General features: G+C 45.2%; 1 protein-coding gene across 1 annotated transcript in view; it reads right to left on the bottom strand.

Moving 5' to 3' along the window:
• BCR (BCR activator of RhoGEF and GTPase) overlaps positions 1 to 14,790 on the bottom strand; it is a 99,076-nt gene that overhangs the window by 47,303 nt on the left and 36,983 nt on the right. Inside the window, exon 2 of the mRNA XM_036392968.2 lies at positions 5,117 to 5,301. Coding sequence (XP_036248861.1) covers positions 5,117 to 5,301 — 185 coding nt within the window. The remainder of the gene's footprint in view (positions 1 to 5,116; positions 5,302 to 14,790) is intronic.

Here is a 14,790-nt window from a genome sequence, read left to right as displayed (position 1 = left end):
AGAGCCAGAAGAAATGGAGCAAGTTGGGTCAGACTCTACAAACATTTGTTAGGACCTCCTCTCCACACAAATGACAAGTCAAGGGCTGCTGAGACCCACACCACAAACAGCTCTGGTGCCTGTCCCTCTCTGGGGCACACACAAAAGCAATGCCAGAGCAGCCTTGGCCTCCTCCTTGGGCAGCAACAGCTTGGGCAGTGGGCAGGGAACAGGGGGAATGGGAATGGGAATGCTCCAGGGAACAGGGGGAATGGGAATGGGAATGCTCCAGGGAACAGGGGGAATGGGAATGCCCCAGGGAACAGGGGGAATGGGAATGGGAATGCTCCAGGGAACAGGGGGAATGGGAATGCCCCAGGGAACAGGGGGAATGGGAATGCCCCAGGGAACAGGGGGAATGGGGGAATGCCCCAGGGAACAGGGGGAATGGGGGAATGCTCCAGGGAGCAGGGGGAATGGGAATGGGAATGCCCCAGGGAACAGGGGGAATGGGGATGGGGGAACACCCCAGGGAACAGGGGGAATGGGGATACCCCAGCTGTGGCTGGAGTGGCACAGTTTGCAGGCAGAGCAGGCAGCATCTCCTCATCTGCTCAGGAGATCCAGGTGGTAGGAGGGAGTACAAAACACTGCCCAGGTGCAAAGTGTAAACACCACAAAGCTCTGGAAGCCAGCTGCAACTCCAGAATGTGCTGGGAGTCCCCCTACACACTGAGGGAACAGCAGGAGGCTCCCTCACAAGCAGTCCAGGAGGTTTCCCTTCATTCTCTTCCAGCAAGAGACCCTGCTGCTGGCAGCCTGCACTTTCTCCATGGGGGCTGGACAGAGCAGGTGAGCCCTGATGTGCTACCCAAGCATGGGCCAAGCTGCTCTAGGGAGGTGGAAGAACTCAGACAAACTCCTGGCAGAAAATTACACAGCCCAGAGCAAGCCCATAAAAGAAGTCAAAGCAAAATGCCCTCAATATTCAGTTAGCAAAAATGCAGCTCCCAAGAGGTCTCATGGATGAGGCAGATAAACATCACAGCAGAATGCTGCAATGCCTGTGTGATGATAAGTGAATTACTTAGATTTATATTTATAAAAAATAAATTTAAAACGTCAGTTTGCTACATTTTCCATTTTCTGGGTGTCTGACTGAAGTGCAGTTAACTCTTGGCTGCAAAGTGAAATGAAAGGAATTTTACTTTATGTGAAGAAAGCTGTGCTAAAAGTCAGAACCTGGTTTTGCAGAACATTACACACCTCACATTAAGCACCCAAAATTAGCAGATGCTTCTCCCATAACCTGTCTGCCCTGATTACCTGTGGTTAGTGAACATACCATCCTCTTATCTCACAGGAACACTGCAGGACAATTAAGATCTGTGTGGCATTCCAGCTGTATCTGGACTTCATGGAAATGAACACTGTTGTACCCAGACTGGCGTTTGCAGTGTCCTGTAAATAAGGTGCAGCTCTGGAGATGAAATATTGAATCCACTGAGTACCATTCACTGTATCCACTGCACAGGAGCCCACAGGAAAGATGGGACAATTGAGTAATTCAAAGTTATCATAATGATTCAAGAATTCTTGACTTTACACCCTCCATGTTTTGCCATGGTGTATGTAGTGCATGCATTGTGCTGCTGCACAGAGTTCACTTCACTTCCAGACTCTGGTCATAAAAATAATCTGAAATTTTCAGAAGTAACTGCAGGCACCTCAGTTAAAAGTAAAAAGGGCAAGAAGACAACTTGAAACCCATCTAAACAAAACATGTTTTCTGCTAATCAAGTTTAGTACCAAAGAAAATGGAAGAGACATGTCCTGGTATTTCTGGTCCAACACACATTATATGTTTGGCTCAGCAGTGTGTTTGACACTTGACTTTGTTACTGATGTCTTTTCCACTGTAGCTGAAAACACAGCTCAGCAAAAGCCATCTCGCAGCTCGTGATGATTGAACTTGCTTAACTTGCTTGGGAAATACCTGGATAGAAATTAGACTCTTTCTGCTTGTCATGGACTGCCCAGGGACTGTCACCTGTGATTACAGACAGGCTCAAGTGAAGCAGCTGAGGTTCATGATTAGAAGTCCAATCTGTGTCAGGACACCTCTAGATTCTGGAAGCCCTAAAACATCTTTTTATTCTCAGAGAAAATAAAGCAGCAATTTATGTTAAAAATTATTTTTGAAGAAGCAGCCTTCAAGCATTACTAAAGTAATTTTAAAATTAACTGCTGTTAAATGCTTATGAGGCAATATTCAAACAAATAAAGTAAAAGATGAGCTATTAGGCAGTGTCTCCTCCAGGCCTCCAGTCACTGTCATAACTGGTTCTTTGAAGATAACTCTCAGCCATGTGGAGTCACACACTGTTTTTTCCTTCATCATGAGAAACATAACCTGAAAATCTCAAGCCAATATTAAAATGGTTTTGGAGCTTTTTGAATTTACTAATGATAATTTCTTCACTCAAAAGCCTCTTAGATATCACAAGAATTCTCATCTTGAAAGATAAGAAAGCATCTCAAAATGAATACACTAAAGCATAAGCAGCTAACTAGATTCTACACTTTACAGTCAAATAAAGTTAAGCAAACACCAACAATATATCTACTTGATAATGCTTTAAGAGATCTTGACAATGAATTTTAGAAATGAGAAAGAACAAGGACGCTGTTTCAGGAAGGATTCTTAGCCCAGAATTCATGCTGGAAGAAGCAAGCATAGCTGTGACAGTAACCAACAGAGAGCAGCAGGATGTGGATGATGGTTGGTGGCACTTCTCAGACTCTCCTTTTGATGCAAGATAAATAAAACTGCCTGATAATGGTGATGGTGTTGATTTACACGTACACTGATATCTCTAAAATATCCATAATTATCTTCCATGATATCTTAATTAACAGGAAGGAACAATATAAAGGCAACACAGAAGTTAAAACACTTGGAGGAGAGATTTCAAAGTGTCATTTACAATGTGGGAATTCGAGATTGTTTGGCACATTTTCTTTGAAGTACTGTAGGAAGGAAGTGACAGTTGTCTTTGTGCTATTGAACATCTTTATGAATGATTTGGGGAACCCAAAAGTTTGAAAAAGACAAAAATATTCAGGAAGAAAGTAACTTGGGACTCGAGTGTTCTGCAATCTATTGCAAAAGGATAAAAAGAAACAAAAGGTTGAAAGTCAAAGAGACAAATCCAAGCTGAAACTAAGACATTTTGGACTGTGAAGACAGCAGAGCCAAGAGTTCTTCACCAAGGCAGGCAGATGTCCCACTCCCAAGAACACTGTAAAACCAAAAAGAGAAATTTTCCTGAAGTTCCAAGCTATAGCCATGCTACTGAACCTGAAAGAAAACCAAAGCAAGGCAGACTGCAGGGCCATGTTAAGCCACAGGTCAGGCAAGGCAGCCCCTTCTGTATTTTTAATCAATGATAATTGATGATACAGTTATTTACTGAATATCAAACCCATTACGAGCAGTGGCCATCTCCCAACCAAAGTCACCATGTAAGAGCTGGCACTTTTAATTCTTTTTATTCCATTTTCACAGGGTGAAGGAAAGATCTTCCAGATGCTTGATCAAAACCCTTAATCTACCCAAAAATAACTTTTATTTTCCTTGTAACAGGCAATGACAACTCACATGCAGAGATGTATGAATGTGTTTCATTCCACAGCTTCCTTTCCAAAATATCTGCAATTTAGAGACCCTCTCAACTGCAATTAGTCACCAGTTTTGTCCACTAAAATGCACAGAGGACTCAAAAATCATATACACAACTATTGTATTTGCAGGGAAGCCCTGATGAAGGCAGGAATGATGCATCTGACTCCATGTTCTCAGAAGGCTCCTTTATTACTTTATTATACTATATTATATTAAAGAATACTAAAGAATACAGAAAAGATACTTACTGAATGCTAAAAAGATAATAATGAAAACTCCTGACTCTTTCCAGAGTCCTGACACAGCTTGGCCCTGATTGGCCAAAGAGTGAAAACAACTCCCAGCAGAATCCAAAGGAACAATCACCTGTGGGTGAACAATCTCCAAACACATTCCACATGAGCACAACACAGGAGAAGCAAATGAGGTAAGAATTGTTTTCCTTTTCTCTGAGGCCTCTCAGCTTCTCAGGAGAAAAATCCTTGGCAAAGGGATTTTTTCAGAGAATGTGAATGCAAATGCCACACACAGCATTGAGCCCTGAAGTCAGGCCTAGCATCAGCTAAAATGTACAGTGTACAACACCAGGCAGCGCTTATCGTGTTGGGTGGTATCCTGTGGTGTTTGTGAGAGTCCCCAGGACGAGGTTAGAGATGAGAATCTGACTCCATGTTCTCAGAAGGCTGATTTATTATGATATTATACTATACTGTATTATACTATACTATATTATACTATACTAAAACTATACTAAAGAAAGAGAAGGCTTAACAAGAATGAATAATAAAAAAACCCATGACTGAATCAGAAAGTTAACACAGCTGGCTGTGATTGGCCATAATTGGCCAAACCATTGATTGGTTCACATGGAACCAATCAAACATTCACCTGTTGGTAAACAATGTCCTAGCCACATTCCAAAGCAGCAAACACAGGAGCAGCAATCAGATAATTATTGTTTTCATTCCTCTCTGAGGCTTCTTAGCTTGCCAGGAGAAAATCCTGGGCAAAGAGGAATTTTCAGAAAATATCATGGTGACTGTAGGGGGATAGAATATAAGAAAATAAAGATAGTGTAGAAAGTAATCTTACCCCTAAGGAGCTGCAGCTGGGCCAATTATCAAATATTAGGAACAGGCCTGACTTTACCAGGCCACAGCTGTAAGCAATGAGCAGAAGATGCTATAAAAGAGTGGGGTGGCTGCTTGAGAGGGGAACTGGAGTCAGTGGCTGCTTTGTGAAGAAGAGTCAGTGCTGTGAGGAGCTGCCCATGAGAAATGCCAAGAAGGCGTGAAACTTTTGTGATAGGAGACAACAGCATGGAACTTTTGCAGTAAGATGACAACAGGTGACAATGTCCCACAGCACTGGCAGTCCCTGTCTGTCCCCACTAAGCCCAAGCACCCCTGGCAATGGTGCTTTGCTGGAGCAGGGAGGCAGGGGAGGACTCACAGATTTGGTGGATTCCAGGGAGCCCGAGGACAGCGTGTCGCGGCTGCCGCGGCTCTTGGAGCTGAGGTGGGGCGAGGAGGAGGGCGAGTCGTCGATGAAGGGCATCATGTCATGGTGCCGCCGCTGCTCCTCCGCGCGCTCCGCATCGAAGGCGTAGCCAGGCGGGGTCCCCCCGAACGGGGCATCTGCAAAACAACCACAACACGGGCTCTGCTCAGCCTGCACGGCCAGGGCACAGCCCCACAGCCCCTGGGCCACGCATCAGGAAAGCAAACACACATCCAGGAGAGGAGCAAATATCATTAAATTCACGTTGTCACCAAAAGTTCATTTCACTTATTCTAAGTCCTAAAAAGCAAAGTCCTTTCTTGCATTAGTTGTTGTTTAATTACAGCTCTTTCCTCCACATCTTCCTTCAAAAGCATTAACATCAAAATAAATGATTTTGCTGGCTCCATAAAAGTTGCCAGTCTGGGTTTAGGAACCTACTGGGTAACAGACTCTGGGTTTTCTGCCAATCAAGAGCAGATGATGCCCCCGCCAGTTTAGGTAAGATATGCAGGGGGATAGAATATAAGGTAGTATGGAATGTAATCTTACCCCTAAAGAGTTGCAGCAGAGCCAATTATTAAGGATTAGGAGCAGGCCTGATGTTAACAGGCCACAGCTGTAGCCCATAAGAAGAGTGTTATAAAAGAGTGGATTGGGTGGTTGAGGGGAACTGGGGGGAGTTGGCTGCTGTGAGGGCAAGGAAGAGTCAGCGCCTAGAGGAGCTGCCTACAAGAAACATCAAGGAGGTCTGAAACTCCAGCAATATGGAACCTTTGCAATGTAATGACAATAGAACCTTTGTAACATAATGACAAGATAGGTATTACCTAACTCAGTTTTCCCCTAACTCAGGGGAGAATTGTAACTCTCTCCATACCTCTCAGCAACAAGAAGTGTAGGAAAGGTCCTACATGTCAAGTGAACCAACATACTAGCAAAAATAAAATCCTATAAGGTCCTCTTCTGTTGGCTGCCCCTCCTCCTGAGTAGCACAACTGCTTATGGCATCTTTAGTTGCTGTGTACAGACACTGCTCCACTCCAAAAATCTGTAACAAGGACACACACACACTGAACAGCTCTTTTGCCATAAGTTAAAAAGCTTTTCATCTCTCTGCACAAAGAAATATTCACAGAGGAGCCAAATTTGGTGTCCACACAGTGACACTGCACCACGACCTCCATGGGCCTGTGAAGCACTTTCACCTGTCAGTGCCCAGCAATGTCCTGTGTGTGACAGGGACAGCCATGCACAGGCCACTGCCCACAAAATGGCAGAGCTGTTCCTCCTCTTCTTCACAGAATGCCACCCTTCTCCCCAGACTGAAAAACAACCCCAAGGAGATAAGCTAGATCTGCCTTTAGAGAAGCCAGTGAGCTCATGGAAGACAAAGCCATCAAAAAAGGAAAAACAGTTACACTTGAACACAAGTAGAAGCGAATTCTTGTTTTCACAAATATCCAGGTTCTGCTAAAATAATAAGCAGCTGCTGCCAAGCATACTAATAATCCTGTTATACATCACTAAGGCAGGGTGGAGGAGTAACATTTTAAAGCCCACTTTCCTCCCTCACAGTAAACTCAGTTAAAGCATGACTCATTTCAGTAAAAGATGTGAACTTTATGTGGAACAGAATAAAACTTGATCTATGTGGCTTTTTCAGGAGGGAGAGCTGGTCTGGGAATTTACACAAACAATATACTGAAAACCCAACAATAAACTCACTGTAGATGTGAGCCTCTGTCTCAGCTTGTACCAAATGCCACCCAGCTAAGTAACAGCCTGGTACAAGGCCTTGAGGCTGCTGAAGGGCTGTGGCAATATTATTTTAACAAACTCGGTGTGTTTTATGTCACCCACCTGCTCGAGTTATTACCTTGTGCTCAAGCTCTCAGAGTTCCTCAAAAGACTTGTTAGACTGTGCACAATCACAGCAACAAGAGGGAAGGTGGTATCTGTTCTCTGGAAGGAGCTTTGGTCTAGATGTTAGAGGTTTGCAGAGTCCACAACCATTCAGAAAACACCACATAAGTTGATTTGCTAAACAGCAGCTTGAATGGGAGTTGCTGAAACCAGGAACTTGCTAACCCAAGAAAGCTGTGATACTCCACTGACAACTGGGTGTTACCCAAGGAGGAACATCAGTACTGGGCACTCCTGCTGGCCTCAGGCCCACTCAAGGCAGAGTTCCTTTTTCCTGCAGAAGTTTCTTCAAACTCTTCTTATCCAAACCCATTTCCCTGCACTCCTGCAGTAACAAGACCAAGTCACTGTGTGGAAATTAAGGCAGGAATATTTTTTTCACTCCCAGTGCTCACTCTCAAAATGAATAGTTTGCTCCACTTTTGTTAGTGGGGGAGTAAATGCAGACTGAAATACATTAGCAGAAAGGCTTGCAGTGAATAACAGTATTTCCACTTTCCTCACTTTCTCCAGCTAAAAACCAGCTTCACACTTCTACCTCCCATAACATGTTCTGTCTCCTGCTGCACAGGAAAACCTTTACCTGAAACTGGAGGAAATGCCAGGTGGAGGATCAGCTCAGAAGGATATTTATTCCTAGGTTTGCAACAAGATTCAGTCTATTTTGAATCACTTTGTCTCCCTAGCCATAAAAAAGAAACTAAGTCATCTCACAAATCTATCAGTGTCACAGACTGCTATGTGATCTGTTCATAAAGCCCCACACAGAATTTAAAACTTTATTTCTGTATCCTCCAGGGATTCTTCACACATTAAAAAGCTTAGAAGTAGTTATAATCCTTCTTCTTTCTATTACTGCTGAATGCAGCACTGAAATCTACCTATGGAGATTTTAATTATCTCAAAGGCAAAAAGACCTTCTTGCTTTTATTTGCCATTTTCCCCAGCAAAGCAAAGTGCCAGAGCCAGATACATGACACAAGCCTGAGCACCAGGAACAGAGGTAGCCTTGTGTGTCTGTGATGAAAGAGCCGCTGTTGCCAGGGAAACTGGGTTATTCACATCTCCTCAGCCCAGCACCCAGCTCAGCCTGCTCAGCCTCCACCTGGGAGCAAGGGAGCAGAGCAGAGCCATCAGAGCCAGGAGCTCACCTGCTCTGACACTTCAGCTGCTCTGCTGCCAAGTGGAGACAGCACAAGGCAGCAAGAGCACCTGGTTTCTTAGCCAGTGTCTCTGTCAAGGGGAGCATTACGAGGGTTCTTATTCTCATTTTAGGGCCAGCCAGGCTCAGAGTTACTATCAACAACTTTGCCATCAAGGCCAGAGGAAGATGAACCACAGCAACAACAGATAAGTGCTGACAAGAAAAAGGGCAGGCAAACAAGGTTGATGGGCTCCAACACAGAGTGCTGAGAGAGCACCTGAGAGGCACTGAGGACACAGCTCCACGTGTGCTCTGCTTCTCACCTCAGCACCAGGCACAGCCCTTGCTCCTCCTCGGGCCAACCTGAAAGAGATCTCATCCCACAGAGAAGAGCAGCAGCTGTGACACGCAGCCATGAGCCCTCTCAGCACACAACAGGAGTGTGTGCACTCCTGGCCCTCTGACATTCTCTCACAGCACCAGCACAGTGGGCTGTGAACCACCTGGGGCTGCAGAGGCTCATCATTAATTCACCCATTCTGCAAAAACCCACTCAAGCATTTACTTCCACCTTTGCTTCTGACAGCAACAGCCTGGCCTTGTTCAGCTTATATGAGCCTGTTCTAGCATTTCCCTCCTCAGTTACTGCTTCCATCCTCTCATCTTGTTTTTCATCCCTGTCCCATTTTCATCTTCTTTTGTTTTACTCAAATATAATATTCCTTTCCTCTGTGACCCTGTCACCCTCCCCTCTTCTAAACTGCTTCCCTCCCTCACTGCTTCAAATTTCACCTGGCTGGGGGGTAAGGAAGAATCTAACAAATGTACAGTTACAAATGCACTGGCACTCAGAGAGAGCACAGCAACACTGCTCCCTTGCCCTGTTGCCTACACCCTTCCTGCTGGGTGCCACATTCATTCTTTGGAAATATGAAATCATAGACCTAATGTGAAAGCAGGAAGGGTAAAAGAAATTAACTTCTAAGTAAAAAGAAAGATTATCTGCATCTAATCCACAGGCACACAATGGTTGAAATGCACGTGTCATACTTTCACAGCAGCACAACATCCATAGCTGCTTGAGAGGCTTAACAGCAGCATGCAGAGAAGATTCCAAGCGAGCTGTGCTCCAGCTAATCCTGCTAAAAGAGCAGTGAAGCCACAGCAGCTCAGACCTGCCTGCCTAAGTAAATACCTAGAATCCTGGAGGGGGAAGGGAGCTGCACATCCTGCCAAAGCCCCACATCACTGTGGCTTCTTTGTGAATGGTACCACGGCTAGCACAAGTCTGTAATGTCTACACTCACTCCAGAAACATCCCCACAGCTGCAGAGCAGAGCAGAGCTCGGGCAGTTTGCACCCTTGTGCTTCTGTGCCAGGGAATGTGTGAGGCCATAGCTTGACAATGCATTGTCTTGGCAGCAATAGGGTTTTAGGTTTCCCCCACCAAGCCATAAACCACTTCACTGCCCTTTCCCCTCTTATCCCCTTAGTTCTGCAACCCCACAGATGCCTGTGGTCCAGATAAAGAACTCAGCCAGCTCAAAGAAAAATATCTTTGACGCTTCCCTTCTAAGCTGGATCAGCTCTGTGATCTAGTTCATGGCTCAGAATCCAAACTGGAAGGATACACACACAGCAGATATGGGGTGGGTACACTTAAAAGCTTCTACTGCAACTGAAGAACATATTAGCAAAACACTGCTTCATTTTCCTTCAGGCTGCAGCTCAGTCAGTTCCTGGGATTTACACGTGGCTGCTTTAGGGATAATTTACTGTAATGCAACACCCCCTTCTATTTTTATTTTTCCTTTGTAACCTTTAAGTCACTAATGTGCCTTCCAACCTTAGCTCCAGCTTTTGCATATCACTGTTTACTTGGTGATAAACAATACAGAAACATGTCACTTTATTTCTTAGTGCTGGCCAGGCTGCTTGGAGCAGGATCAGGGACTGAGGCCCAGTGCTGAGCCTGTCGAAGCACATCAGTGTGGATGGCTGTGAATGCAGTTGCCTGGGGAATACAGCACCATTCTCTAAAAGATATAATAACTAAGCTATGGAAAGGTAAACATCTTGCTTATTTCTTTGACATATCCTGAATCATCATCTCCAAATCCAGGAAACAGCACACTCAATATGTACAATTTCACGCAAAACCGAGATCCACAAATTAAAATTATGGTGTTTACCTACACCAGGAGCCTGTCCCCCAGGACACAAAGATCAAATTCAAAAGAAAAAGCACAGATACATTAGTCATGTCAAATCCCTACAACTTTATTTTTCTGGTATGGATGAAGAAAAGGCTCTGCTAGGATGCTAAACAGATTCAAAACTAAACTTTTTCTTCATCCTTTCTATCTCTTCTCTACATAAAGACAGTACACCTACTTGAAAGGATGTTCAGTGAGCCCTGGAGCCCCCCTGATGTACAAAACCAATTCATTTAGCAACAAAAAGTCCCATTAATTTGTAAACTCATTCTTCAGTACAAGGTAAAATCAAAGACAAAAGCATCCCAAGTTAGCTCCAAGCCTGCCTATGGGCTCAGACCACCTTTCTCCTTGAGGCACCTGCAGAGAAGCCAACTATCAGTGCTGACAGACTCTCTGAAAATGGCCAGGGGATGATCCCTCACACTGCTGAACAAGCTGACTGGAGCATGGGCTGCAATGAAACACAACCCAGCTCACCAGGAAACAGCCAGCAGCTCAAAGCCAGAGCTGAACAAGCAGCTTCACCCAGGCTGCAGGAGACATCAAAGCCTCTCCAGGGAACAGGACAAAAGGGAAACAGCACCCCAGGAAGGGAGGGTCTAAATGCATTGCTGGACACTAGAATGACAACTGCAGCTTATGCAGCATGCAAAAAAGGAGTTTGTGAATCCAAAGTTTCAGCAGATTTTCCCACAATCACCAACACCCATTTCAGGTTTGCATCCTCTGCTCTCTCATTCCAGTAAAGTCACCTCTCAACCCTGTGGGGAGGCTGCAGGAACAAGACCTGTCACTTGGGAATTTTACACAATATTTCAATGCCTGCTAAGGGAGGGTGAGACTCACATGTGAGTCAAGTGTGTATGTGCATGTACAGATTGAGAACTGCATCTTATTTCTGAGATGGAAGGAGAAAGCAATGGACCTTGCATATGGAAGCAGCAGGACAGCTGGTGGTTCTCTCCACCCTCCCTCCCTCCCTCCCCCGGGGGGATCCCAGGCCATGGATGTTAACCAGCCTCCAAGAAACTTCTGTCTCCACCACAGATGAGCTTTATCCCCATTGCAGACAGCGCTTTTAAGTCTTTAGGAGATGAATTAACTGCAGTCCACTTTTAATCTTTTAGGTGTGTCAAACCCAGATCATTAAACATCTAAAAAAGAAGATCAGAGTTCTTTAATCTGCCCATATATTTCATGAAGAGTTCATGCAGAGACTGGAGGACAGGTCTGATCTGTTTGCAGCAGTCTGTTACTAAAACATGTTGCATTTGCTCTCAGTGGTGTATTTGTGGGGACAGATTAAACATCCATGCAGATCTAATGCCCATGCAGAGAGGTTCCATGATCCACCCATTATGTGAAAGCTGGGACTACTGAGGCCATTCTTCACCTCAGGGAAAGCCAAGGCATCCTCCCACAGGACAGAAGCAGCTGCTCACTACAGCTACTGAGAGTCATTAGAAAAATCCAGGAAGCTAACCTGATTATCCAGCAGAGTCCAGACACGACTGCTCTGTAGCATGCAAATTCCAAGGATCTCCCTTCTGCTAGCACAACTTCTCTGCTGCTCATCTTCCCTCCTGACAACTGCAGCCAGCAGCCCTGGAGTGCTGCAGGCTGAGGAATCACCCACAGCTCACACCCAGCCAGGCCTGCACAAAGGGCACGGCAGGCCAGGAGCAGCAGAGCTGTAAATTCCCATCTCTCCAAGACATCTGACACTCAGAGCAGTTCCAATCCAGCTGAAATACTGGGAGGGGAGCACAAGCAGTGCACACCACAAACCAGCCAGGGGAGTCACGCTGATAAGCACAGCTGTGATTAGGAGGAGAACAGGTTACACGTTCTGATGTGGCCTTTCAAATACAGGGTGGCTCCACAGCCATTTGTAAATTCTAGGATGTAACTACAAGCACTGGGGTGTGACTAACATCAGGAGACAAAGTCACACCCATTGCCACTGCAGAAGGCAAGACTTGAGCCTGTCTCTCACATGCCTGTCTGTCCCATGTCTGTCCCAGGGGCTGCTGCACATCCTTCTAGGCACTTCCAAGGTTTCATGTCCCCACTCAGAGCCCTAAACAGCAAACACACACATACATGAACAAGGGGTGTTACCAGGCTGCAAACATCTTGCCAACAGGTCAAGACAGATTTGGTCAAGGCTGAATTACACAGGTACCACCCACCCAAGGAAGAGAGCCTGAGCACCACAGTGCAGGCCAGGGCCCAAAGCAGTCAAACTCCTGTTACCTCTTGTCTTTTTTCACTGTTCCTCCTGTTTAACACTGAGGGATAATGGCACAGTATCACGCCCCATAACACAGATGAAACCTCAGGTTTCTGCCTTAGAGAGAGAGCAGAAAATGAATCTCTTTCCTTACAGCATCTATGCCTTCAGATTCCTCTCCTGTTCTGTGTTTTCTCAGGCAAGTTGGAAAGGTTTCCATGTTCAGTTCATGTTGGCAGTCAGGCCACTGGATGCTCTTGGCAAAGGAAACCCCAAAGCACCCTGGAACACCTTTGCAGTTTTCTTTTCCACTCCTTGCTCAGGATTGTGCACCAAGTTTAGCTGTCCTCATTTACTGCAAGTCTAACAGGCAGAAAGCAAATTTCAGGCCTGGCTGTTCACATGTAGAGACTTTTCGGCACAGAGATACATGGACAGGCAGCTACATTCAGAAGTACCTGTGGCTTTGTGCCAAAGGCACCAGGAGCTTTAGCATTGACTAGATCAGAGGTGCAAACTGACTGAGAGAGAGAAAAAGATTCCATGAAAAATAAGGTAAAGAGCACCAAGAGCAAAACCAAACAAGCAAACAACCATGAACCATGCACTCTGTAAGGAGAAGAACCTGAAGTCAAAAGTGTTTCCCAACAAAAGCAGGGCCTTCATTATGAGGGCTAAAGTTTAGGATTCAAGCAGTTCCCCCTGTGTAGGCTCCTGCACATATCCACCCACTGTCCCCCTAAATCACATTTGCAGGGACCATGGCAGACCACAGCAGGAGCTGGCTGAGGTAAAAATAACTGCAAAGAGTTTTATTTGATAAGGCAGAACAGCTCCTATTCCATTTCACTGCTCCCCTCCACACAATGCAGCAGCCTCAGAACAGAGGTGGGGTGCAGCAAACCTGAGTGCTCAGGTCAGCACGACTGCTGTGCTCAAACTACAGCCTTCATTTCAGCTCTAAAAAAACCACCAGTGACAAAGCCCAAGTGGAAACTGCATGTACTGACTGCATTGGGAGGGCTGCTGCTCTCATACCCAGGGGCTCTGTCATCTGCCAGGTGAATGGAAGAGAATTCCAACCATGACCAGCATAATATTTACTATTTTGCTCTTGACAGTCATCTCAGAGTTTTGCAATTACTTCAAACATTTGGCAACAGGAATCTCCCGAGAAGCAGATTATAAAATTATTTGAAACAAAATGGAGCAATTCTCACCCCATGATCTCTTAAAACCCCTCCCCATTTCTATATCCACCTTTTCCTGTATTTAACTAGAGCAGACCTGGCATGTGGAGAGGAAAGGGCCTGTTCAAACAAGAGTTTAACTGAACTGACGGCCCCGTGAGAAGGGAAGGGAGGGTCAGCCCTAGGCAGTGGGGGGCATTAAAGTCTATTTAAAAGAAACAGTAAAATCTCTGGTAAGAGCACTGCTGTGTTTCTAGATCTTCAACCCCTTTCAGGGTGAGCTGCTTTGGCATTATTTTTGTGCAAATTGTTTTGTTTTCTCACTAATGCATCTGGGACACTAAGAAGCCAATAAAGGTAGCTCCCTCTTCCTGTTTACACTGTAAATCTCCCCATTGACATCTTACTTGTAACGCTATGAAAAATAAGCTATTGATTTACTATCTTGGCCTGGAAAAAGCAGCCCAAGCTAAATGCCTTGCTAGGCAGATGGTTCTGCCTACACCCCTGACAACCCTTTCTGAACACAGCTGCTGCCCAAGCTCAGTGCCTTCCTGTCATCTGGCTGCAGAAGAAAAAACACTTTTGTGTCATTCATAATCACAGCAAGGTAGTTATAGGAACTTCTTTTAATTAAAGATGCTGAAGGTGGAACACAGCTTCCTAGCAGCATTAATAAACAAAATCTTCTCCCCATCTCTTTCCCCTGGAAGCCACTGGGTTAAGTGAAGGTCAAGGTCTGCTCTGGGTTAGGGAGTTCTCAGCTGACATACCACACCACCTTCTTCACAAACTGTGCTTCTGTGTGGAACCTGCTTTAGAAGTGGAAGTCCTCCTCCAATTATTATGAAGAATAAATTTAGAAAAACACAATTCAAGAACAAGCAACACAGTGGTGCCAGAGCTCTCTGAGA

This window comes from Molothrus ater, chromosome 18 (genome assembly GCF_012460135.2).
Source record: "Molothrus ater isolate BHLD 08-10-18 breed brown headed cowbird chromosome 18, BPBGC_Mater_1.1, whole genome shotgun sequence".
NCBI classification, from domain to species: domain Eukaryota; kingdom Metazoa; phylum Chordata; class Aves; order Passeriformes; family Icteridae; genus Molothrus; species Molothrus ater.
Note: the sequence above shows the minus strand (reverse complement) of the source record. Positions and strands in the feature narration are given on the sequence as shown.